Source organism: Caretta caretta, chromosome 3, assembly GCF_965140235.1.
Source record: "Caretta caretta isolate rCarCar2 chromosome 3, rCarCar1.hap1, whole genome shotgun sequence".
Taxonomy (NCBI): domain Eukaryota; kingdom Metazoa; phylum Chordata; order Testudines; family Cheloniidae; genus Caretta; species Caretta caretta.
The window spans coordinates 132618209-132645758 of NC_134208.1; the positions used below are offsets into that span (position 1 = coordinate 132618209).

At 43.7% G+C, this 27550-nt stretch overlaps 1 protein-coding gene and 1 long non-coding RNA gene across 2 annotated transcripts in view; one reads left to right on the forward strand and one right to left on the reverse strand.

Moving 5' to 3' along the window:
- The window catches only part of TSNAX (translin associated factor X), a 45388-nt gene extending 33510 nt beyond the window's left edge, over window positions 1–11878 (forward strand). The window contains exons 5-6 of the mRNA XM_048843876.2: window positions 5254–5381; window positions 9756–11878. Coding sequence (XP_048699833.1) covers window positions 5254–5381; window positions 9756–10133 — 506 coding nt within the window. The 3' untranslated portion in view covers window positions 10134–11878. The remainder of the gene's footprint in view (window positions 1–5253; window positions 5382–9755) is intronic.
- Window positions 1–27550, reverse strand: part of LOC142071596 (uncharacterized) — a 67433-nt gene that overhangs the window by 22661 nt on the left and 17222 nt on the right. The window lies entirely within an intron of this gene.

Consider the following 27550-nt stretch of genomic DNA (forward strand, 5'->3'; position numbering starts at 1 on the left):
CTTTTGCCAGGAACAGATCAGGAATGCAGCCTTACAACTCCTGTGAAGTTAGTAAGTAATCTAGCTAAAAATGCGTTAAATTTCCTTTTGTTTAATGGTTGGTAAAATAAGCTGTGCTGGATGGAATGTATATTCCTGTTTTTGTGTCTTTTTGTAACTTAAGGTTTTGCCTAGAGGGATTCTCTATGTTTTAAATCTGATTACTCTGTAAGGTATTTACCATCCTGATTTTACAGAGGTAATTCTTTTACCTTTTCTTTAATTAAAATTCTTCTTTTAAGAACCTGATAGATTTTTCATTGTTCTTAAGTTCCAAGGGTTTGGGTCTGTGTTCACCTGTACAAATTGGTGAGGATTATTATCAAGCCTTCCCCAGGAAAGGGGGTGTAGGGCTTGGGGGGATATTTTGGGGGAAGACGTCTCCAAGTGGGTTCTTTCCCTGTTCTTTGTTTAACACGCTTGGTGGTGGCAGCATAGGGTTCAAGGATGAGGCAAAGTTTGTACCTTGGGAAGTTTTTAACCTAAGCTGGTAAGAATAAGCTTAGGGGTCTTTCATGCAGGTCCCCACATCTGTAGCCTAAAGTTCAGAGTGGGGAAGGAACCTTGACAGCATAGTATTTGTTAGCCCATCTTTTCTCTTCCTGCTTGCCCCTCTTACTTGTTTGTTTAATTTACCTGTTATGTCTTGCTTTTTTAAGTTGTAAGCTCTTTGAGGCAGGGTCTATGACTTATATCCCATACGTTGCTGGAAAACAAAGCCCCCACCTGGTACCACAATATAAATGATTAATATTAAAAGATCCTCTTCATAGGTGTGAATTTCACCCTAGCTACAGGATGTAAGGAACGAATCAATTAATTGCTGTGATATATCTTGATTTTAGTAAGGCTTTTGACAGAGTCATGCATGACATTCTCATAAACTAGAAAAATGTGGTCTAGATGAAATTACTACAAGGTGGATGCAAAACTGGTTGAACAACGTGTGATGTGGTGCAACTCAACACTGCGACACCCGCTCCTTGCTGTCCTGGGGTTCAACTCTGCTAGCCAGTGCTCCCTCTTCCGGTGGTGTCTCACCATCGTCACTCCCAGGACCACAGCATCCTCTTCATGGAATAGCCCTCCAGTTGTGCCACACTCTGTGCTCCCCCTTCCGGGGGACCTGCAGTCATCTGTCCAGCCACTTCCCTCAGTGGCAGCTGCAGCTCAATGTCTGGCCAATGCCTCAGTGGCAAGCGGTGGAGGGGAATGGATCCAGGCCCACCCACTACTCTGGGTGCTGGCCCAGGGACCCTGTAGATGGCCACCCTGCTGCATCCCCTCCAGCTCCTCAGCAGATCTCCCTGACCTACTTCCCCATGGCCCCAGCACCTTCTGTGCCTTTGCCTCAGGGCCTCAGCCTGCAGATCCCTGCAGCCCACCAGGAGCTGCCTTTTGCTCCCTCGGTCTCTGCCTGCAGCACTGCTCTGTCCAGGGTGCTTGCTGCCTTCAACCTATAAGGCAGCCAGTCCTCCTCCCTCTTCAAGCTCTAGGGAGTGACTGAAGGTGCTTTGTCCTGCAGCTCTTCTTATATGGGCCTGCTGGGCTGTGATGGCTGCTCCTCTCAGCCCTTCTCTGGTTGGCTGCCTCCTGCGCAGCTTCCCAAGGGCTCTATTAACCCTTTGGAGCCCAATGTGGGCAGGCGCCCCATCACATACCCTCCCCCTTAAGACCGACTTCCCTGGTGGGGGGAGGTTACCTCCCCTGCTTCCCCTGCAGCTGTGCTCCCAGGGTGTCCATCTCCTGTCTGAGGTTCTCTATTAGGAGGAGCAACTTGTCATTCTCCTCCCTGGTGTCCCTAAATTTCTCTATGTGCACCTCTGCACTGTCTTGTACAAGGCCAGCTCGGTGGCTTTCAGCCTCTCCCATAGCCTTGGCTCTTGCTCTGCTGGCTCTCCCAGTACCCCTTCTCCCAGGGTCTGAGTTCCCAGCTCCCTTCGATTGGTCTCTGTATAAGTCCCCACATCCTTCAGCTGGATGTCTAAGGGACTTACCCTTCTCTTCCGTTTCTCCTTTCTCTCCTGCCTGGCCTCTTTGGCCTTCTCCACCATCTTGGTGCACTCCCTCTGGGTATCTGGCACCTCCTTCTGTTCCTTTCTATCTCCTTTTCCCTTCTGCTGGCTTGGGTCCCCTTTCTCATTCCCAATCGGGATGCTGCCCTTCCCTGGGCTCCTGTTCTGTCTCTGAGGGCACTGCCTCTTCACATGCCTTGATTCTCCACAGGTGAAACAAGCATCCCCCCTTCCTTTTCTCTTTACAGGTCGGGGACCTTAGGGTTTCCCTGCTCTCTTTCTTTTGGGGATAGACTTCTCCTCTTCCCGATAGGGGCACATGCTATTCAAGTGTCCTCTCTACCCACAGACATTACACTGCCCTTCTTGGCCTCCTGGCCTGACCCTGGAACCTGTCTTCTTGCTCCAGGCTCTCTGGCCCCTGATCACCTCCTGGAGGGTCTTGAGCAGATAACGCTGCTCTTCTGCTAGTTGCCTCAGGCATTCCTGCAAGTATCCCACTGTTGCTGCTGGTTCTCCAGGATCTGCCTCACCAGAGCCTGAATCCCTCTTGGTTACTCTTCAACCCCCTTCATTGGAAGCGGCAACTTTGAGGTCCAGCCTGGGAAGGTGCACCTGCCTTCTGCCAAAAAGGCCTCCGTACATGGCAGCTCCATAGTTCCTTTACCCTCCAAGTATCCCTTAAATAGTCTTTCAAACTCCCCTTCTAACAGGGGCAGCTGTCAAACAGTCTCTGAGTCTCTCACTCAGTCCCCTTCCCTCAGGAGCGACTGAATGCCTACATTCGCCACCACATGTGATGTGGTTTGACTCACCACTGTGGCGCCCCTGCTGGCTGTCCTGGGGATCGCATCTACTAGTCGGTGTGCCCTCTTCTGGTGGCATCTCACCACTGTCACTTCTGATCCAGGGACCAATGTCACTCGCAGGATTGTGGCATCCCCTTCATGACACAGCCCTCCGGCTGTGCCGCACTCTATGCCCCCCCCCCCCGTGATTTTTAAGAACAGGGTAGATATGTCATGAATGGTCTAGGTATACTTGGTCCTGCCTCAGCATGGGGGATGGACTCAATGATACTTTGGGGTCTCTTAAAGCCCTACATTTTTATGATTCTGTGATTTCCCACAAAAGAGAAGATGTGGGAATCTTGGGCTGAAATCAATACTTTCCAGTAATAACTAAATGGAATAATGCAAATTCATATTTTCTTCTTGTTATTTGAAGAGCAAAAATCAAATTATCATGTGGCTCTTGGTCCGCACACTATATGCACCATGGCTTTGTGTCTCACTTAGTCAGTTTCACCACAGGCTGTATTGAAGGAAAGTACAGCCAGACAGATTCAAGGAGAGAGAAAAATTATCTGGAAAATTGGTCTTTTAGCCATTGTGTGTGTTCACTCATCTAAAATACTCAATAGTGGGGACTGCCTGAATAAAGAGTGCAGTGTCAGGCTTAGCATTCCTGCAAATGCTGCTGTTAACAGAAACTTAATTTTCTCCTGAACCTTTCAACTGTGGTATTCATTTCTTTTTCTATCAGAGAAATAGTCTGTTAAAACAAATTTCTTAATACCCCACTGTAAGGAGCTGCTGTATAGTGAGAACAGACCCGAGAGGTCAGTGGGAGCAGGATCATGCTTTATATTACGATTACAAAAGCATATGGATGGGAAAGAAGTTCTATGCATAATGTACCCTTCTGAATAAAATATGCTGAAAATGCATATCAGTCATGATGTTGGTTTAATGTCTTGGTTTGTATATGGGGGAAGCATATTAGGTAAATAAAATTATGTATTCAGCTCCTATTTCTGTCTTTTGCACCATTTTCACTTTCCTTTTGCAGGTGACCTTGAAAATAGTCTTTTCTAAAATATTTCTGTAATTGTAAGCATGGATTCACCAAGGGAAGGTCATGCCTGACTAATCTAATCACCTTTTATGATGAGATTACTGGTTCTGTGGATGAAGGGAAAGCAGTGGATGTATTGTTTCTTGACTTTAGCAAAGCTTTTGACACGGTCTCCCACAGTATTCTTGTCAGCAAGTTAAGGAAGTATGGGCTGGATGAATGCACTATAAGGTGGGTAGAAAGCTGGCTAGATTGTAGGGCTCAACGGGTAGTGATCAATGGCTCCATGTCTAGTTGGCAGCCGATGTCAAGTGGAGTGCCCCAAGGGTCGGTCCTGGGGCCGGTTTTGTTCAATATCTTCATAAATGATCTGGAGGATGGTGTGGATTGCACTCTCAGCAAATTTGCGGATGATACTAAACTGGGAGGAGTGGTAGATACGCTGGAGGGGAGAGATAGGATACAGAAGGACCTAGACAAATTGGAGGATTGGGCCAAAAGAAATCTGATGAGGTTCAATAAGGATAAGTGCAGGGTCCTGCACTTAGGATGGAAGAATCCAATGCACCGCTACAGACTAGGGACCGAATGGCTAGGCAGCAGTTCTGCGGAAAAGGACTTAGGGGTGACAGTGGGCGAGAAGCTGGATATGAGTCAGTAGTGTGCCCTTGTTGCCAAGAAGGCCAATGGCATTTGGGGATGTATAAGTAGGGGCATAGCGAGCAGATCGAGGGACGTGATCGTTCCCCTCTATTCGACATTGGTGAGGCCTCATCTGGAGTACTGTGTCCAGTTTTGGGCCCCACACTACAAGAAGGATGTGGATAAATTGGAGAGAGTCCAGCGAAGGGCAACAAAAATGATTAGGGGTCTGGAACACATGACTTATGAGGAGAGGCTGAGGGAGCTGGGATTGTTTAGCCTGCAGAAGAGAAGAATGAGGGGGGATTTGATAGCTGCTTTCAACTACCTGAAAGGGGGTTCCAAAGAGGATGGCTCTAGACTGTTCTCAATGGTAGCAGATGACAGAACGAGGAGTAATGGTCTCAAGTTGCAGTGGGGGAGGTTTAGATTGGATATTAGGAAAAACTTTTTCACTAAGAGGGTGGTGAAACACTGGAATGCGTTACCTAGGGAGGTGGTAGAATCTCCTTCCTTAGAGGTTTTTAAGGTCAGGCTTGACAAAGCCCTGGCTGGGATGATTTAACTGGGAATTGGTCCTGCTTCGAGCAGGGGGTTGGACTAGATGACCTTCAGGGGTCCCTTCCAACCCTGATATTCTATGATTCTATGATATCTGTTGAGAAGTTTCATTAGTTTGACTGTTCTGCTGTTCCTACAGGGCTTCAGGAGTATGTAGAGGCAGTGTCTTTCCAATATTTCATCAAAACACGATCATTAATTAGTGTTAAGGAGATCAACAAACAGCTAATATTTACAATGGAAGACAAAGAAGAAGAAACAAACACGGTAAGAATTGTTTTGTTCACATGTGATGAGCTAGATTTATCCACTTTTATTTTCAAAGAAACCTTCTCATACTTAGTGTTTCTAATATATTTATCACATATTTTAACAGCTTCTGATGATCATTCCAATTTTTTATTTATAGGAAGCAAGCTCTTCATAAATGCATAGTTGTGATTTCCTTGGTAATACGACATGCTAGGGAAATGTATTGGTGCCATAATAAAAATCAGTCAAACTGCAGAGGCCTTCAGCCTACAGCTGGTTAGAGATGGTTAGTGCTGACAACATAATAGACTAACGAGGTTTTAAAGTTACAGAATACTGGCATCTGATCAAGTAAGTCCAGTTACTGGTTTAACATTTGGCCGAACCATGCTTTTCATGGATAGTAGAAAAAACCTAGATCTGTGGCATGTGCCTTTTATTCATGGACCAGGCTGAGCCATTTTCACTGGGAAAAAGGGGCAGTATATTAGCATACCATTCGATAATTCTGTAGGAACTTTTCTAAATTTTGTAATGCATATTGCCTATATGATTATATCCAATAGGCACTCAGATATCATACTGATAGGGGTAGCATAAGAACCTAAATAGAAGAAGCAAATGAATGTAAGGGGTACCGTAACTTCAACTGATTGAGTCCCATTGCTCAACAATGAGCTAATTACAGGAGCCAACTGCAGAGAGTGATAAGAGGAAGGGTGTTGTCCTGTGTCACAGTTTTATCAACTTGCAGTTTTTTCACTATAATCAGTTAGTATTAAAATGCACGTTCTCTGTCCTAGCAAGGTCATGGATAACTCTCTTAGAATTAATCTTGAACTTCCCCCAGGGAACAGACTTGCTTTCCTTCCTTTCCTATGCCTAATACAGCGTCTTCCATTTCTTGCCCTTCCTCGCTCCCCTGCCCATCCTTAAATAGAACATTGTGTGTATGGCCAAAGTACATCCTGGCCATCTTTCTTACGCAGCCTTTGGATGAACATTCTGTTTTTAAAATTTATATTCGGATGTAAAGTGGATCAATGTGGGGAATGCTTAATGTCACTTTAATTGCTGTTCTAATGAGACATTTGCAGTCTTGAAAGAGAAAAATCTCAAATGACACTGTATGAAGATGGATGTAGCTGTCCACATTGGATGGTCATACCGGTGGTCATCAGCATCAGTTATTTGGAAACCAAAGAAACAGCTGCAATTCCTCCCCAAAATTTTTGAAAAAAGAATAAAGTCTTAAGCATGCTATGATGCGATATTAGCATTGCCTCCAGAAAGTGACTGAACAGGTTTGTTCTGAGATGAAAGTTTGTTGGTCAAAGGAAATGATCATTACTAGACTATAAAAGCTAAACTCTGATGTCTACAGCCAGCTGTGAAACAAGGCTTATAGTATTATTTTTTTTCTTTTGGCACCTTAGAGACTAACCAATTTATTTGAGCATGAGCTTTCATGAGCTACAGCTCACTTCATCGGATGCATACCGTGGAAACTGCAGAAGACATTATATACACACAGAGACCATGAAACAATACCTCCTCCCGCCCCACTGTCCTGCTGGTAATAGCTTATCTAAAGTGATCATCAAGTTGGGCCATTTCCAGCACAAATCCAGGTTTTCTCACCCTCCGCCCCCCCACACACAAACTCACTCTCCTGCTGGTAATAGCCCATCCAAAGTGACCACTCTCTTCACAATGTGTATGATAATCAAGGTGGGCCATTTCCTGCACAAATCCAGGTTCTCTCACTCCCTCACCCCCCTCCAAAAACCACACACACAAACTCACTCTCCTGCTGGTAATAGCTTATCCAAAGTGACCACTCTCCCTACAATGTGCATGATAATCAAGGTGGGCCATTTCCAGCACAAATCCAGGTTTTCTCACCCCCCCACCCCCAGACACACACAAACTCACTCTCCTGCTGGTAATAGCTTATCTAAAGTGATCATCAAGTTGGGCCATTTCCAGCACAAATAAAGATAATAAATAAAGACTAATAAAGATAATCTAATAAAGACCCACTAAATTGGCTTCAGAGCACTTTCGGGTTGACCCCGGTACTCCAGTTCCCAGAGAAGATTAAGGTAAGTCGACAGGAGAGCATCTCCCGTTGACGCAGTGCATTTATTCATGTAGCTGGAGTAGTGTAACTTAGGTTGACTTACCCCCATAGTGAAGACAAGCCCTAAGAGTGGTCATAGAAATTAAACAGTATAACAGGTCGCTGCGTATATGTAGGACAAGAAAAGGTTTTATGGGATCCTGAAAATTAAGGAGTGTATTGTTGTGTAACTCCCCAGGAAGAGCTCCAGAGCAAAGTAATAGGTATGTATTGTGTTACGAATATACTAGTGAAAATGGTCAGTGCCATTTAGAGGTGTCCCTTATGCCACTGCTAGTTGAGCAATTGTAGAGAAACTGGAACCACTGTTAGCAGATCCAAAGTACTCTTGTAACGTCAACTGGACACAAAGAGATTCAGTGTTGCAGTCAGGTTGTTCAGAATTGAGAAATAAATAAATCCCTTCCCACTGGCACTGTAGGCATGCTACACTCTTCCCCTAGCTGCAGGAAGAGAAACCTCTGTCACCACCTGAGCCCGTGGCTCCCTCTGTGACTGTAGTGCCTACCATTATGGATCCTGTTGCCCTTGCCTTCCATCTCCAATGTCTGTTTGTGTGAGAGAGAGAGTTTCAGAATGTCTCTCTGTGTTTCCCGCTCTTTTCAGCTCATCTTTCAAAAGCCGCAAAGGAAAAAAGTCTCAGCCATTATGTTACTTTAGTTTCCAGATGAAAGTGTATTTTGCATTTTGTACATACCTCTGCCCAAAATTGTTGCTGAAATTTCATGGCGACAGTGATGCTTCAGCAGCCCAAAATGCCAAAAATGTTTGAGAAATTTCCTGGAAAAATGTTTGCCACTTTAACACAACATTACTAAGTCCTAATTGTACTCAGAAGTCTGTGTGTTGAGTAAGGTGCAAGTATCTTCATCGATAAATATTCTTTCTCCTGAAAGAAATGCTGTAAATGTAATATGTGGTGTCTTTAGATTGCTAGCCTTTTGAGTTGAACACTCAAGCAAGCAGCTGCATAACATTTCCAGGCAGCTGGAATTCAACTCTAGGTATAGTATTAAGCAAATGTCTCTAGAGAAGAGCAAACATCTTGAAGACAGATGTTCAAGGGCTGCCGTCCCTGAGCAATTTGAAACCATGATGTCTTAACATTTTAATACATTTCAGAATGGTCAGGCTTCAAATACTACCACTAACTGCAACAAGTGTTTTGTCCTGTTTGAAGTGTTGATAAGGGAGACTGGGAATTCTACATGGAAGAGCACAGCCCCAGTTCTGCTGCTGCAGATAACTCATGAAAAATCATTTTATTTAGAAGAAATTATGTTGTAAATCATGCTTTTCATAGTTCTCTTCTTATATTCCTTACTACTAAGGATATTTGCAAGGAAATGAGATCTTTATTTGAGTTCATCTGCTCTTGCTGAAGGCAGAACCCTCTGTGACCTACTCGCGTTCACAACAAATTGTGATGTCAGAAATACAGGGTTTATGACTTCATGTGGAGAAAAAGTAGCAGCAGCAGATGAACTCTTAAGAACAAAAAATCAGTTTTTCATATACCCTGGATGTCTTGGAGATATAGAATGTGGGAAGAGATATACAGAAATTATATGATTTAGGAGCAGAATCGCTTCTTGATAAAAACATTATTTCAAGTACTCCATGAGGTATTGGTTACTTTTAATAAGATTCTAGAATAATGGATCTGGAGAAAATTCCAGAGCAACACATCCATTTATTCTTGAGTCCTGCTTTTCATGGTAACTACATTTTGAAATATTGGATTGTATTACAAAATGGTAGGATTTATTTTTCCTAACCCTGGCTCTTACATTGACTTCTGCACTAGCATTGGGCAGGTCAGTTAGGGCCAGATTTTTAAACCTGGCGGCCTGAGGTCTGTGCACAAAAATGTAAATGCAAGTAAACATATATGCAGAGACAAATTTGGTAACTATGTGTACAGATATAGATGGTAGATGTAGGGCCTGGATCTCTGCCTTCAGTGTTTACAAATGTTTGTTTATGCATTTACCACGGTTTTCTCATCTGTGAAGTGTAGAAGATACTTTTGTGCCTTACAGGTGTATATAAGGGTTAATGAATTTATAAAGTGCTGTTGAAGCCTAACCTGCTACTATACAGAAATGCTATATAGTTTAATTTTACTGAATGTTTTTCAATTGTTGTTGGTCTACAGTTATGCCAGTTAAGACAATGTGTGTTTAAACTGGTGCAAACCACCATTTCTTCATTTTTCGATATTCTGTCTTGTGTTTTGTCCTCAGCCCTCCTCCAATCCATACGATAAGCAGCTGTGCACTTGGAGCCTGAAGGTAACACCTGTCGATTACCTGCTGGGTGTGGCTGATCTAACAGGAGAGTTGATGCGGATGTGTATTAACAGTGTTGGAAATGGTGATATAGACACCCCTTTTGAACTGAGCCAGTTTTTACGTCAGATTTATGATGGTTTTTCCTATATTGGCAACACTGGACCCTATGAAGTGTCTAAGAAACTATATACCTTGAAGCAGTCTCTGGCCAAAGTAGAGAACGCTTGCTATACATTAAAAGTGCGGGGTTCTGAAATCCCAAAGCACATGCTGGCTGATGTGTTCTCCACCAAAGCAGAAATGATTGACCGAGAAGAGGGTCTTTCCTAAAACAGTGAGACAATCATGGCCCTGGGATGTACAGTTGGAAGCTTGTTAATATTTGGGTTTGTTTTCAATAGACCCTCATCATGACTTTTATGTAGTGATGTTTTTAGTTTTACTTAGCAGAGCAAGATTATTTGCAAAGGTAACTTGTAACCAAAAAAAAAACAAACCCTTAACATAATGTGTAAGTGAACAAATATTTGAATCTCTCCTCTGTGGGAAATCTCCTGTTTTCCTCCCCTCTATGTGCTGTCATAATGGCTAAATGTCAATGCTGCACTCAGTGTTGGTGTCTTTCCGTGAAATGGATTCACTTCAAACTGTCTGGGCCACTGCATCAGCTTCAGTGATCACCTGATGCTCAGAGCAGGTTGTGAATAATTGACTTTTGTGATTCTGCATTACCCACAGATATCTCTTGGGCTCCACACCTTAGTGTAGCCTGTTTCTGTGTACCCCCATGTCAGAATGGGGCGGGGGCAGGCAAAGCCTGGAGAAGCAGTAGCCTCATGTTTTAATCAGAGCAGAACAAACCCAACCTCCCAGCATCTAAACCTACCCTGGTCTTTGATCCAATAGATTATTGGGATCAGAATGTTTTTATAGGCCCATTTCAGCATACTTCTCTGATGCTGGGTCTCCATTGTTTAATTCGTATTTGCTTAACTCGAATGTTTATCTCAATGGAACTGAAATTGAAGCAGAGCCAAAGGTACTGTGAACCTGTAGTTTGGCTGACTAATATTTTTGAACATGAAACTGAAATTAAAAGTTTTCTGCTCACTGATAAAACTCATAAAACCTGGTAAATATTGCTATATACTGGCCATTTCAGGGCTCATGGCTTTATTTTAGGTCTGCCTTGTTGCCTTACTGTTTTGGTGTCAGCTGGAAAATCCTTTAAAAGATTGAATGCATTGTTTTAAATTTAAAGAATAAAAGCTTTAACTGATGCAGAATCTTAGTTTGCTGAATAGACCTGTTCTTGCACAAGTGCAGAAACCTAGCCAAACAAGTTTATCATGGATAATTCAGCAGTAGGACAGACTTGTTGCTTGATGCTGGTTGCATGCTTGTCACCTCAGAGGATACAAGGTTAAAGACAGTGGGTAGAATTCTGCCCTCCACTATATTTGTGGAACCCCAAGGGACTCCAGTGGAGTTGAACTGGTGTTAGCGAAGAAAGAGTTTGGTCTCGTGTGTTTAACTGAGATGTGACTTATCCCTTTGAAATGTGTTGCCTTGTGTGTCTTAATACTATTATGAAATAGAAATTGCAATAAAAATAAGGCAGACAGGCACATTCCCTGCATCTGTTTGGCATTCTTGAGCTCATTGGCAGATAATCTGAATTCTCACTTGTGTCTAGAGTTGTGGAAGCCCCTGGAAAATGTATGTTATGCTGAGGGGAAACAGCAGATAAAATAATATGCTCTTCAAAAAAAAAAAAAAAAAAGGTACACCAGGAAATAGGCCCCTCAAGCACAAATGAAAATACTGCATGTTTTTTATTTCTACTTCCATATGATGTAGTACTGCCAATATTTTTCCTGTTAACATGGTGTGTCCTAGTTAACTTGGGTCATCTGATGTATGACCAGAACAACAGTTACTTACAGTGTTTATCACAGGTTTTCCCATTGTTTCCATGTAAAGCAATATTTGGTGAGTTGAAAAAGGAGTGTTTTTCCAATTGTTTAATACCTTTTTAAGTGCTTTTTTTGAACAATAAAATCATTAAAAAGTTATTGTGAATGAATGATAGTTCTTTTACCTATCAGTCCTATTTGAGAATACTTGACTAGTAATAGTTGAGTGCATTCCATTCTTACAGTTCAGGACTTTATTCAGAGGTCTGACTCATTCCCCATACTTGTACCTCATGATTGGCATTCACCAATACATGATCTCATCATTGTTTCTCCCCCCATTAATTTTATCCTGCTAATTAAAAAATAATAATGCAGCTATGACTGCACATGGGCCTTCCATGTGCATAGTCAAATGTAGAGCACTTAAAGAAGTTGACACTCTGATGGCAAGACAAGTTTATTTCTGGGATCAATAGACAACAGTACCAAGTGGCTGTGCCTGTTGTATCTACAGCCTGATTATGCAGGTGTGCTGAAGACCTAGAGCTTCAGTTGAAGCTGGTGAGAGTATGGTACTCCATCATTTCGGTAGGATGGAACTTACATCTCTCAGAAAACTTGCAGTAAGATGTACTTGTCTGAAGCAAAACCATGAAGAGAGAACTGCTAGAGGCACCATGAGATGTTAAACGGAAGTCTCTTCTGTCTGTTCTGGGCAGCTATCCGATAGGAATTAAAATGATCATATAGGCAGTGTTTCCCTCTTTCAGTAAAACAGATTCTAAAGCCCAAGCTGCTGCATTTGCCATTGATGTTGATGAGCACATAATGGCTACCATATTTCACAGAACAGCCACTGCACTAGTACCATCTCTCATTGCTTTTAAAGCATTTGGAAACATTTGAATACAAAAGGAGCAATTCTTCTCTTTGCACAGTCTCTTAAGAACAGTTCCACATTCTGCCTAATATATATTGGGTTTAACAATTTTGAGATTGGAATAAATTTTCAGCATGGCTACAGAAGATATTTAATTTTTGTAAATGACGTCAGGCATGATTTTTAAGCCTCCTAGGCGCTCTCCTGTCCAGCAAATCAAATCCATGAGTAATCATTAGTAGGATCAAAGTGTGTGTGCTATATTAAAGCACCATGACAGACGGGAAATAGCTAATGGCTTGCAAACCTCTTGCTCAAGGAAATATTCCCCCTGCCCCCCCAACAATTAGACTGTAGTTGTTTGAAAAGTGACATCATTTATCAACAAAACAAGCTGCTAAACAAGCAATGGCAGTTTTCCCATTTCTTATCCCATTACTCTGTGGAGCCATTGATATGCTTGGTATTGAGCCAGAACAAGGTGACATCATAGCAGATGTTTCATGAAGGCTGTCTTGCGTGCTAAAATCATCTGCCTTTTAAAAATCCTCTTTCTCAGAGAAGTGAATTTTCTTTTTGGTTCACATTTGTACAGAAACTACGCAGTTGCAATGGGGAAAAGAAACCCATCCATATTCTAGCTTTCCTTAACTGCCAGTGAAGCTATGTAAGAGAACAGCTCCCTGTTAACAGAACATGTAATATTATTTCGACTTGCTGTCTTGATTATTTTGGTTTTGCACAAGGTTTACCATAATCACACACATACATTTTAAACTTGGTATCTATACAGTACCCAAAATGTATATAGTGCTTTATGGAATATAGAACAGACATGGCCTTTGCCCCAAGGAGTTTACAATCTGAGATTAGACCAAACAGAGCAAGGAAGATGGCAAGTAGAAGGGAGGAGATGGAGAGGAAGGGAAGATGAGGTTTATATCAAAAGAAAGTAGTTGCTTAGTTTAGTGCTTGCCCGATTCTGAAAAGAAGCTTTAAAGTTTTTCAGCATGAAAAGAATTACAGTAATTGTTCTGTTGCTGGGATGGAGAAGAGAGTCACAAAAGGGGAGAATGAGAGGGTGTTTGTGGGAAGAAAGTGAAGTGGAGTGTAAAGGGAGATGAAGGCAGGAGGACTGTGGGGGAGGGTAGCCAAGGATGAAGATATCAGGGTGAGGTGCAAAATAAGCTAGATACGTCTGGTGACGTGAGGTGAGACCATGGGAGGGTTGTGTGGGTTAGGAGTGACTTGCAGAAAGTTAGACAAATCATTTGAAACCAGACGACTTTGTTAAGAAACAGATTTTTAAGGGATTCAATTGAAAAAAGGTGCTGCAGAAAAGGAAAAGGGTGATTCTCCTCCTCACCCCCCATCCTTATCCCTAAAGTTAGGCATCTAAATGAAGAGAGCCTGGTTTCACAAGGTGCTGGGCGTCCTATTGGAGTCAATAGGAATTGCACATATGGAACAGCAGCACTTGCAAGATTACGCCTCTGCCAAAAATTAACAAAACTTACTTTTTTGTTTTTATTTTCACACACAGCCTGTGGGGGGGAAATGATCCAGTTCACAATTTTTAGTAAGTACAAAGAGAACATTTTACATCCACCTGTATTTTGGCAGCCACAATCTTTGTTGTGAATCATAAGCCTTTGTAAGCTTGTTACATACCAAAATTAATATGGTTACCACTGCTGCTGTTTCTTTCTTGTTTTCCCCTTTCCATTTGGCTCCCTCATTCTTTTTCTGACGCTTCCCCTTTCTTAACTTGTTTGTTTCTCAGACTCTGGCCAGCAGGTTGGAAGGAGCTGCACCATCCTCCTGAGCCATCGGCTACGATGGTCCCATGAGTTAGTCATTTCCATCCTAGCTGACATCCTTGGTGAAACATCTTAGGGACATCTACCACCTAGGGAGGTGGTAGAATCTCCTTCCTTGGAGGTTTTTAAGGTCAGGCTTGACAAAGCCCTGGCTGGGATGATTTAACTGGGAATTGGTCCTGCTTCGAGCAGGGGGTTGGACTAGATGACCTTCAGGGGTCCCTTCCAACCCTGATATTCTATGATTCTATGATCTCACTGCAGGAGCATGTCTCTTCCAGCTGCCAGAAGCAGAGATCTGTTAGGCTCTGAATGCAGGTTGGTTTTTGCTCATGACTCCGTTTTGAGAAATGCTGCTGAAACTGGTGGGTCTGGGTGGGTGTCTGTTTAGTTCAATGTGCCTACATCCTATTACAACCATTGTACCATGTGACAGTGGGTGTCTGGATGGGCTGATAGGGCTCAGGTTGTTTCTGCAGACAAGTAGCCTCTGGTTATTTTTAGGTTTGTAATCTTCACAAGCCAAAGTAAAGTTTGGCAAGCAGGGAACATGTTTCTAGTTTAGTAGAGTCATTCAGGATCACCATTTTCCACCAGTTTAGCCTCTTTTTACCCCACTTAACATCATTTTTAAAGGCCTGTTTGCAAAACCTAGCAGAGGAGTGTTTGCCTACAACTTCTTCTTCAGCCAGTCAATGCCTCCCTGAGTACTGGCCAGTACTGATGTCATGTATCTTCTCCCAGCTCCTCCCATAGGCCATCAGGCTGACACTTTGGTACTATTGTGCCTTACCTCTGCTGTCTGCGATCTGAACTCTGAGCCCCTGCTATTAGATTTCTAAACCCAGTTTCTAATATATTTTTACTATAATTACCTTCCAGGGTTTCCCTTTTATAATCACACTCGCCCCTCATTATTTAAATAAACAGGTTTCTGTCATGTAGGATCTGCCCTTCATTGCCAAACAAGATCAGACAGCTCATTAAGCCCAGTGTCCTATGTTGCCCCCCTTGGCCTTGCTTAGCTTATGAAAGGGGTGGGCAAACATTTTGGCCCGAGGGCCATATCGGGGAATAGAAATTGTATGGCGGGCCATGAATGCTCACAAAATTGGGATTGGGTTGCAGGCTCTGGGGTGGAGCTGTGGATGAGGAGTTTGGGGTGTGGGAGGGTGCTCTGGGCTGGGACTGAGGGGTTCAGTGGGCGCGCGGGGCATCAGGGCTGGGGTGGGAGTTGGGGCGTGGGGAGAGGCTCAGGGAGTGCAGGCTCTGAGCTTCGCTTACCTCAAGCGGCTCCCGGAAGCAGTGACATGTCCCTTCTCTGGCTCCTATGCAGAGGTGCGGCCAGGTGGCTCTGCACACTGCCCAATCTGCAGGCACCGCCCCGCAGCTCCCATTGGAGTGTGTAGGAGCCAGAGCGGGGCCATGCCGCAGCTTCCGGGAGCCGTGTGGTGGGGCCCCCGACCTTGCTTCTTGGCTGGAGCACTGGAGCAGGGCCCAGTGGTGCAGCCCCCAACCCAGCACCCCAGCTGGAGAGGGGCCGAGCCACATGGTGCGGCCCCAACTTTGCGCCCCAGCCAGAGCAGGGCCCAGCCGCGTGGTGCGGCTTGCGGGCTGGCTTAAAACGGCCCACGGGCTGGATCCGGCCCACGGGCTGTAGTTTGCCCAGCCCTGGCTTATGACATAGGCACTGACTCCGTGAGTGCTCAAGAGCTCAAGTACCCACCGAAAATAAATCAGCCGATCAGCTGTTTGGTGACTTGGGGAGGCATTTGAGGGAGGGCAGAGAGCAGTGAGCGACGGGCAGGAGCCTCAGAGGGATGGATAGAGCAAGGTTGGAAAGAGGTAGAGTGAGGGTAAGGCCTTGGGGAAGGGGCGGAGTGGGGTGGAGCACCCTCAGGGAAAAATAAAATGCAGCGCCTATGGCTTATGATATCTGGTTGGACCATGCTCCCATTTGTCCACTCGTCCCACAGCTCTTTGCTTTTCTTGCCACTCTTCCCTGTAGGCATGATACTGTCTCCTACTGCACAAGGCCACTACCTTTTCCATGTAATCCTTCTTCTAGACCCACTTCTACCAAGATGCCAGAGGACATTGCCAACAGAAATCCAGCTGGGGATAGTTAATAATTTTTAAAACCAAACTAAACCCCTTTGATTGTATGTTGTATCTCATTCAATATTTGTTATATCTATTCTATATTTTAATTAGTGACTTAGATGATGGAATGGTGAATACACTATAAAATCTGTGGATGACTCCAAGCTGGGAGGGGTTGCTCGCACGTTGGAGGACAGGATTAGAATTCAGTGTGATCTTGAGAAATTGGAGAATTGGACAGAAATCAACAAGATGAAATTCAATGAAGACGACTGCAAAGTAGTACGCTCAGAAAAGAAAAATCAAAGCACAACTACAAAATGGGGAATAACTGGCTAGGAAGGTAGTATTGCAGAAAAGACTCTGGGGGTTATAATGGATCACAAATTGAACATGAGCCAACAACGTGATGCAGTTATGAGAAAGGCAAATATTCTGGGGTGTTTTGTGTGTTGTATGTAAGAACTGAGAGGTAATTGTCCCAATCTACTCAGCACTGGTGGGGCCTCCACTGGTGCATTGTATCCAGTTTTGAGCACAACACTTTAAGAAAGATGTGGACACATGGGAGAGAGTCCAAAGGAGAGTAACAAAAATGATAAAAGGTTTCGAAAACCTGACCTAGAAGGAAAGTTAAAAGAACTGGGCATGTTTAGAGAAGAGAAGGATGAGAGGGGACATAATACCGTTCAAATATGTCAAAAGTTGTTATAAAGAGGATGGTGATCAATTGTTCTCTATGTCCACCAAGGACAGGACAAGAAGTAATGGGCTTAATTTGCAGCAAGGAAGATTTAGGTTAAATATTAGGAAAAGTTTTCTAATTCATAGAGAGAGGTAGGCACTGGAATAGGTTACATAGGGAGGTTGGGGAGGTCATCGGTCTATCACTGAAGGTTTTTAAGAACTGGTTAGGTGTAGGTATACTTAGGCTATGTCTACACTACGCCCCTTACAGGGGCACAGCTGTGCCACTACAGCCATGCCGCTGTAAGGTACATAGTGTAGCCGATTTTTGTTGCCGGGAGAGAGCTCTCCTGCCAACAAAATAAAAATACTCCCAATGAGGGGCGGTAGCTTTGTTGTGGGGAAAGAATTTCCTGCCGAGAAAGCACTGTCCAAACCAGCGCTTTTCGTCGGTAAAACTTTTGTTGGTCAGGGTGTGTTTTTTTTTTCACAGCCCTGACCAACAAAAGTTTTATCAACGAAAGTGCAGTGTAGACATAGCCTCAAACCTGTCCCAGCATGGGGGATGGATTAGATAGCCTCTTGAGGGCCCTCCCAGCCCTACATTTTATGATTCTGAAAATTGGACTAACTGTGGTGTCAGCTCAAAGTACTGGACATCAGTTTACTAGTTGTGCTGGGGATGCAAAGAGCAGGATGATGTTTCACTTCTATTATTCTGTTTTTATAATGATCTGCATTACGGCAGTGCCTTTAAGTCCCAACCAGTGTGCTAGGTGCTCTGTAGACATATAGGGAGAGACAATTCCTGCTCCAAAGAGTTTGTAGTCTAAATATACAAGACAGACAAAAGAATAGAAGGGGAAAGAGAGGCATAGATAGATGGAAGGAGAGTGATCACTTTAGATAAGCTATTGCCAGCAGGAGAGTGGGGTGGGGGGAGGTATTTTGTGTGTATAAAAGATCTTCTACACTTTCCACAGTATGCATCCGATGAAGTGAGCTGTAGCTCACGAAAGCTTATGCTCAAATAAATTGGTTAGTCTCTAAGGTGCCACAAGTACTCCTTTTCTTTTTATAGATAGATGAAGTGACTTGTCCAAGGTCCCACAGCAGGCCAATGGTAGGGGCAGGTCTCCCAACACTAGACCACACTGCCTCTAATCTTGAAATCCTTTGTACACACACGCCACCAGTATGTACACAGGAACCAGCTCAGATCCCTTTGTCGATATATCTAAATGTAAATAGTATTTGTATGCACCTTTTACCTAAGGTATTAACAAGCAAAATTCAAAAGGTAGGTATAATACTGTTCATTTAAAATATCTACAGAGAAATTCAAATCAGCTTTAAAAAGTGATGCTTGTATCCACTTTCTTTTGCGCTACATATTTTCCCAGCCTGTCTTCCCTGTTTCAGTGTGTATCTGTATTTGTGCTGAAATAAATACAGCGAAAATCATCAGAGATATACATCACCTGCTCACTTTAATAGTAAAGTGAACGTATATGAAACCTCTCCTGTGAGTCCTGCCAAATGGATAACAGCAGAACACATTTCACTCATAACATGTAGCATGAGCAGTCAGACAGGTCAATGCTACCATCTTGTGGTGTGAAATATTTTCTCTTTTTTTCCCCGTACTTTCTCTTCCTTAAGGATTCCAATTCTGCTTCTGCCCCTTGTGGCTATAACTTTATACACTTGTTGTCTGTCATGTTTCTCCATATATGTGCAGCAAAAGATGAGCTTGAATGTGAGCTGAAAGAATGATTATTTTAGGAACTGGGAGTCCAGCATCTCATGTATAATAAATGTTACTTAATGGGTGTGGAGTTTAATAAAGGAGTTGCTAAGTAAGTTAGACCCCAGTTATTGTTTTTTATATCTATAACAATAGCTCTTCGATCCCCCAACTGGGGATGAAGGTCCGATTATGCTCAGCATGGTACTCACACAGGGTAAGAATTTTCAAAAGTGCCAGAGTTACTTAGGAGAACAAGCCACTGAGGAGCAAAAGGCTCTGTCCCTGAGAACTTTCAATTTATATTTACAACAACATAACAGGTGCTATTTAATTACCTTAAAAATTTTGGGGTATAATTTGTGTGAAAGACATACAAAATTTGCATTGTATTGGAAGGGAGGCCTTTGTTACTTGTGCTGTGAGAGCTGCTATTGTGGCTGTAGCATTAAAGAAGGGAGTAAAGGATGAATGTTGATGATAAATTAGCTAAAAATGTTTAAATCCAGTCTAACAGATCCTGTACTCTGCAGATATTGGTCAAAAAAGCTGCAGAACATCTGTCAGTAAGCATTTAGAAGTGAGTGTTGTTTTAGCTGTTGATGCTCTATACCATTGTGTCCAGGCCATTTTTGGTAAAACAAGGTGGTAGAGCTCTGTAAATTATGTACAGAGAAAATATGTACAGGTTCTGCTACCTGCTGTCCAATAAAAGGCAATGTCCATGAAGAGCTTAATTTTTAGGACTTAACCTTGAAAACACTTAAGTGAGCAGTCTTTGCTTGCATGACGCCATTTGAAGTCACTGCTTTCATACATAAGGATTACATGTACTAATAAGTGTTTGCAGAATTGAACCCTAAATTACCTTCATTTACATTATGAGCATGCTACCTGTGCAAGAAGTTTATGAGCCTTTTTGGATGTTGAGCTTTAGGTATGCTTTAGGTTTAAATCAAACAAGTTGGGGGAGAACCTCCGAGATACTGTGGTGGTGGGTGCTCTAGGCAATCCTAAGATTGAACCTATATGTAACTTACAAATCACAAGACTTCACATCTATATATAAAATCAAAGTGCTGGAAATATCACTGGGAAGATGTATTTCTTTGTAGAGGTGGTGAAAAAGTTGCTTATGAGGCACATCCCTAAAGAAAATGTATTAAAGTACTGGAACTTTATTTAAGCCATTGTTCTGTGGGCGCAACCCTGCAAAGGCTGAGTGGCCTCTGCAAGCTGGGCTCCATGGGAGCTGAAGCTGTTCAGTACCACACAGGACCAGGCCCTCAGTCATAAGGTAATCCATCCAAGTAGTTATACTGTGTTCATCACAGTCAAATCTGAGCCTCTTTAGCCTCCTGTAGCTTCAATGGGGCCAGACACCACTCTGTAATACAAAATGCTTTTGGGATTATTGTTGAAGAATGTGTTGCTGGCCTTATTGGAGACCAGGTACAGTGACATTGCCTTGGGGAGAGATCAGTTTTGAGAGATGTTTTCCAGACTGTTTCTGCCTCAAACCAACTTAAAGACTGGGATTTTCTCTGGGGCCAACGGAAGTTTGACGTCCAACTCCCATTGTATTTAAACATGAAATGGGGTACTCAGTCCCTATAAGCCTTTTTGAAAACCCTTGCCAAAGTTCCATGTGGTGCTGACAGCAATAGTCCTCCAATGACGCACATACTCTTATTAGAGTCGTTAGGAGTTTGCTTGAGTACAGACTTGTAGGCATTGGCTCTGAGTTTTTTAGTTCTTATGTGCAACAGGAAAGCAGTGAGTGGGGTTCTATGAATTGTAGACAAGCACATATAAGTATCTGACATACTGATGTTCAGCTAGTAATAAGAAAAGTTGTAAGACTCCTGAAGAGTAACAGAAAAATTAGATAATAAAAACTACACAAATAACCCTCTCTGCTAAGACAGCTTTTTAGGGGCTGTCTGGAGCACCCATGGAGAGATGGTGCTTATGCCTGGCTTCCATGGAGAGATGCCTTCCTACACAGGCAATGCATGGTGGGTCACGTGCCTCCCTGATTTGCTGCTTGGTTAGTACTGAGCATGCTCACATGGACAGAGCATGCTCAATAACACTGCTGAAACTGGCTGCTCTCACTCTGACCAACCACTATTGGCAGGCATGGTTCGTGTCTACCTTCCTACCGCCTTTGTGTGATCTCTAGCGGGATGCTGTCTCTGTGCCATCTCTTAGTGCAATGCTGTCTCCATAACATCGCTCATCATAATGTTCCCTGTAAGCCATTTTTCACTACATTGTTGCCTCTGTCTGTGATGCTGAGTCTGGGTCCTCATGCTCCTAACCCACCTATAGTGATTTCAGTTCCAGCGGTGCAGTGTAGGGGCATGTTGCCACTGCCTCTGTGTTGTCTGTTGTCACTCAGGGCAAAGAAAGTACAGTTCTATTGTCTTTTTGTTACACAGTAAGGAACATTTCATTACCCATACCCACAAAACTTAAATGAATCTTAACCAAAATGACCAAGTTGTTCATACCGGGATGATGGGAATAATCAATGCTAAGCTGCCAGCATCTTAACAACGGGTTCCCTCCTCACCCCACAAGGGGGTCATTGCCCACCCCCGCCCCCTGGGACTCCTGCCCCCCCCCCATGTTCCTTGATGCTCCCCCCTAGCCCCATCCACCCCTGTCCCCTGACTGCCCCCTGAACCAGGCAGGAGGGTCTTGTGGGCCACCGTAGTGGGTGCCCACCCCACCCCTAAGAGCCAGAGGCGGGGAGTCCCAGAGGTGCTTACCTGAGGCAGCTCCCAGGAAGCATCCGGCAGGTCCTTCTGGCTCCTAGGGGCAGAGGAGCGTAGCTGGTAGGGAGCAGGGGGTGCAGCCGCTCCCCCAGTGATCACATCAAAAGTGGCGCCTTAGGTGCCAACTCCGTGGGTGCTCCGAGGCTGGAGCACCCACAGGGAAAATTTGGTGGGTGCAGAGCACCCACCAGCAGCTCCCTGCCCAGCCCCAGCTCACCTCACCTCCGCTCTGCCTCCGCCCCTGAACACACCAACCTGCTCTACTTCTCCGCCCCCCTGGCTTCCCGGGCATCAGCTGTTTGGTGGGAAGCCGGGGAGGGCTGAGAAGCAGGTTGTGGCTTCCTGCTCAGGCCGAGGGTGGCGGAGGTGAGCTGGGGCGGGGAGCGGTTTCCCTGCGCGGCTCCCCCCACCCCCCCGGGTTACCTACTGCGGTGCGGGCAGCCTTTCTTGCGCCCCCCCGCCCCAGCTCACCTCCGCCTCCCTGGGCCTGAGCGGGAAGCCGCAGCCTGTTTCTCAGCCTGCACCAGCTTCCCGTGCAAACAGCTGATTCGCAGGAAGTCTGGGGTGGGGGGTGGAGAAGCAGAGCGGGGCGGTGTGTTCAGGGGAGGAGGCAGAGGCGGAGCGGAGGTGGGGTGGAGCTGGGGCAGGTGCTCTGCACCCACCAAATTTTCCCCTTGGGTGCTCCAGGGCTGGAGCACCCAAGGAGTCGGTGCCTAAGATGCCACTTTTGGCCAGTTAAATTTAGAAGACCTTGTAGAACCGGTTGTCCCTCGCAGAACATCCGGTTCTAAAAGGGCTTCTAAATTTAACAACCGATTCTAGCGAACCGGCTCCAGCTCACCACTGGGAACAATATGCACATAAGGTCTGGCCCATTCCACCTCTTCCTCCAGTTCACCATTAGATGGCAGCAGAGAGCTCCTTCCCCAGAGCTCCAGAGTTGCCGCAGGCAAGGAGTAATTTTCTATCCTGTGGTGCTCAAAACTGGAAGATAAATATCACTATGGAAATTCAATACAAAGTAAGCTTTTAAACTGAAATGACTAGATTTGCTAGCATTGAGGGGAACACAGAGGTCACATATCAGTAAAACAATATCCTATAAAATCCTTCTTTGTACTTCCCCGAGCCTCTTCCATGAAAACAATTAGTGGATACTCTAGATTTGAATGCTATGACTCACTCCCACAATTCAGTCAAGTTTTATGATCAGGCAATTGCTTGATTTAGTGAAGGGAAATAAGCAATTGTGAGAATTTCCTGCCTTTTCTTTTTTGCCTCTTTGTAATTTTTCTGTACATTATATCACAGGCACATATGATTGCAGCAGGGACTTCCAGATGCTATTAGGGGAGCTCACTCTTCACGCAGCCTTTATTCAAAAAGCCTTTGTCCAACAGCGAATGCACTTCAAAATATTTGTCAGTGCTCTGTAGTCCAGCTGTTGGCACAATACCATTTTTTATTAAAATTATTAATCAATCTGTAACCACCTAGAGAATAATAAGCTTATAAGGAATAGTCAGCATACAATTGTCAAGAACAAATCATGTCAAACCAACATAATTTCCTTCTTTGACAGAATTATTGGCCTAGTGGATGGGGGGGGAGCAGTAGACGTGATCTATTTTGATTTTAGTAAGGTTTTTGTCACAGTCTCACATCACATTCTCATAAGCAAACTAGGGAAATGTGGTCTCGATTAAATTACTATACTTAAAGAGTAGTTATCAATGATTTGCTGTCAAACTGGGAGGGGGTATCTAGTAGATATCTGCAGGGGTCTGTCCTGGGTCTAGTACTATTCAATATTTTAATTAATGACTTGGATAATGGAATAGAGGTTATGCTTATAAAATTGCAAGCACTTTGGAGCACAGGATTAGAATTCAAAACAACCTTGACAAATTGGTCTGAAATCTAGGAGAAGACATTCAGTAAGGACAAGTGCAAAATATCTCACTCAGGAAGGAAAAATCAAATGCACAGCTACAAAATGAGGAATAACCAGCTATGTGGTAGTACTGCTTAAAAGGATCTGGGGGCTACTGTGATCACAAACTGAATATGAGTCAACAATGTGACGCACTTGTAAAAAAGACTAATATGGTTGTAGGGTGTAGTAACAGGAGTGTCATGTGTACCATTTGGGAGGTAATTGTCCCACTTTACTTGGCACTGGTGAGGTCTCAGCTGGAGTACCGTGGCCAGTTGTGGGTTCACCACTTAAGGAATGATGTGGACAAATTGGAGAGAGTCCAGAGGAGAGTAACAAAAATTATAAATGGTTTAGAAAACCTGACCTATGAGGAAAGATTTAAAAAATGGTCATATTTAGTTTTGAGAAAAGAAGACTGACGGGGGACCTGATAGCAGTCTTCAAATATGTTAAGGGCTGTTATAAAGAGGAAGGTGATCAATTGTTCCCCATGTCCCCTGAAGGTAGGGCAAGAATTAATAAACTTAATCTGCAGCAAAGGAGATTTAGGGGAGATAGTTGGAAAATCTTTCCAACTATAAGGGTAGTTAAGCTCTGGAATTGGGAGGTTGTGGAATCCCTATTGCTAGAGGTTTTTAAGAACAGGTTGGGCAAACACCTCTCAGGGATATTCTAGGTTTACTTGGTCCTTCCTCAGTGCAGGGTGCTGGTCTGGATGACCATTCAACGTACCTTCCAGCTCTACATTTCTGATTCATAATTTTTTTAATAGTTGCATTGCAGGTTGGCGTCAGGGAAGTAATATTTCCACATATGTATCGTGAATTTATTGATTTTTTGCATAGATGACCTGTGCCTGCTGACCGGGGGGGGCACAAGCCCAGAAAAGCTCAAGTCACACCCCTACATCCTCCAGGCAGTCCTCCCCCTTTTGGAAAGCCGGCCCCCCACTTCTGGGAAAGCAGCAGCCCCTACCTGCAGCTTCCAGCTGTTCCTCTCCCTCTTCAGGCAGAATTAAAGCAGCAGCACCCCTAAGCAGCTCTCAGCTGTTCCTCAACTCCTGCCTCTGCCTCTCCCTGTTCCTGCTCTGTGTAGCTCACTAGCTCAGCTGCTGTGCAGGGAGGGGGCCTGGTCACACCATGTGACCCAGCAATCTGGGAGGGCACGTGACCCCTCCCCACCCTCACAAGTTGCCTCTGCTTTTTTGCATATTTGTAAATCTCCGTTAAAGACAATGACCCCCACTAAAGCAATTTTAAAATTGCTAATATTCACCACAATATTACGTGTTAACTCCATTTAACTTTACAAACCACATGCAAGATTTTAATAGTAAATATTTTGCTGGGCGGTAAATCTATAAATATTAAGGGGCTGTAATTTTTGTACAGCTGTGTAGCCTTCTCTAACTTCCCCAGTATACTGCTAATAAAAGAAACACTTAAGTCTTGAAACAATGCAAGATGCCAGTGACACTGGAAAACTGAGAGGTTTTTTGGTGGTATATGTGAGGGGGGAGTTCATCTGTTCTAGCAGAAAAATCTCAGAAAAGTTGGCAACAAATCAGGTCCTAAAAAAGAATTTTAAAAATGTAAATTAGAAATTCTATATGTACATACTTTGTCATTTGGACTGCAGCTTCCCTATTTGTTCTGCTAACAATTGCACAGAATGTTCAATTTGCATGGTTGTTCCTTTTTCCTTTCACTGACTCCTGACCAACTGAATCTCTTTTGTTGTCACTACAAAAGGCAGATAAGTTTGAAGAGTAGAGATGAGTGAATTTTTTTTTTTATTTGGTAGCAGTTCAGAAAAAGATTGAAGCAAATCTGAATAAATTCAGATATATTATTTCTGAATTTTCAGTGCATCGATAAAGTCTGTTTCAGGTCTGCTCTAGAGTGGGGATTCAAACCTGGGTCTCCCCTGCCCACGTGTGTCCTAACTACTGGACTAAAGATTATAAAAGTGGGAGGGAAGCATCAGCACTGGGTCACCACCACGGCGTCCTCTTCTGGCTGGTTTGTAAATGGCTGGAACTATGTGTGTCAAGTTCGCTAATAGTTTTGGGTTGACCCAAACTGTTTTTCATCAGATAAACTCCTTGTCCAAAAAAATTTGCCCAAGTCTAATCAGGAGTGAACTGGAACAGTAACCCTATATCTAAAGTAACCTGCTCATCCAAGGGATCCTCCAGATCTGATGGGAGACCTAAAGTTCTACTGATCATTAATGGGAAATCCCACCCTGTTTCACAGGAAATGTGGAGGAGATGGCTTCTTCTGACAAGCAGCAGTTGCTCCTTCATAAGATTATGTGGAGGGAGAAATTGAAGGTTTTGGTGCACATCACCATGCTGCTCAGCTGTCCCCTTTTGCCTTCTCTCTGCCTCTTCCCCATTCCCAGACATTTGGTTTTTTTTTTTTTCTAACTAGGGATATTAGTTTTAGGGATAACTTCTCCAGTTTCCTTTCTCTCGCTCCCTTTTCTCTCATGATTCATCTCTTTTCTTTCATTTCCCACTTTTCCTCTTTTGACTTCGTCCTTCCATTGCTCTTCCTTCATCCTTTCCTCTGTCTCATCATATACTCCCTCTTCTTCCTTTTGTTTGCAGGTACATTTTCACAAGGGCTGAGGCATGGCTTCCCTGTTCATAGGTGCAGTTTGTACCAGAACATTTGGTGCCACCTTTTGGCAATAGAAAAATTAACCGTGGCCACAAATCTGAGAATTTGCCCATTATTCAATACAATGTAATCAGAGTGCAAACTGCACTTGCAAAAGGGAGGCTGTCCTTCTGAAATGTAACTGTAATATCTTTTCCCCACCCCACAATCCTCAGACTCCATGCTACAGACCTGAGAATCCAAAACTGTTTTGTTCTTCTTTCATAAGCCAACTAGATCTCTTTGTTCTTGTTCCTTTTAAAGATATATAAAAGGATGAGGAAATGAGAGTAAAGGGAGAAGCGACACTTTCATCTTTCAGCAGTTGACATCACACTTCTGCACAGTTCTAATGGCCTTCATTCGATTTAGAAGAATATTTTGCAGGGGCCAGCTTTAATATTTTGAATGGTGCCATCCCAGGTTTAATCTTTTAAGTAGCGCATAGCTGAGAAATGTGGCCCTGTCAAGACCCATACATTCCTTCTTGCTGGGATCCTTCTGTTTTCTGTGATAGCATCCAGAGAAAAATACATGTGACAATTAAATAATAAACCTGATAGCATTGCTATACCTGGACATCATATCGTCTACTGAATATGTTGGCATGCGCATAGGTTTCAAAGGCAAGTGCAAAGTCTGAGTTTAGCCTGTTTTAGAGGCTGAGGGTGAAATCCTAGCCCCATTGAACTCAATGAGAGTTCTTCCATTAGCTTCAGTGAGGTCAGGATTCCATCCTGAAACAGGACCAAGTTTGCCCTGATTATTGGTTTAGCAATGGAACAAACTACAGAAGGTTGGAGAATTCATTCCTGCCCTGGGTTTGTTTTGTTCTGTTCTCTTTCTTCCTTTGACTGTTCCTTTTCCCTTTAGATGTTGCTAAGTGAGTGTGTTGCTTATGAGAGGTGCTGGGTTCATACCCCCCATTTTCAGACAGCTGTTTGTCTCCAGGACAAGCACACCAGGCTAGGAGTGGCTGTGCATATTTTCCTCACACTGCTTTGCCCCTATGTCTCTTCTCTTTTCTGAAGGGCTTTTCTCCTGGGGGAGGAGGGTAGTTCAGTTTCCAGGCCACTGTCCACTTTTGGACTAACTCTTTAGGGTATTTTCTGTTCTTGTGAAGGTTTTGTTACAGAGAGCAGGATTTTGAATCACACAAAAGTGAAATTACTTGGCATTGAATCCTACCAAGATGAATATTTT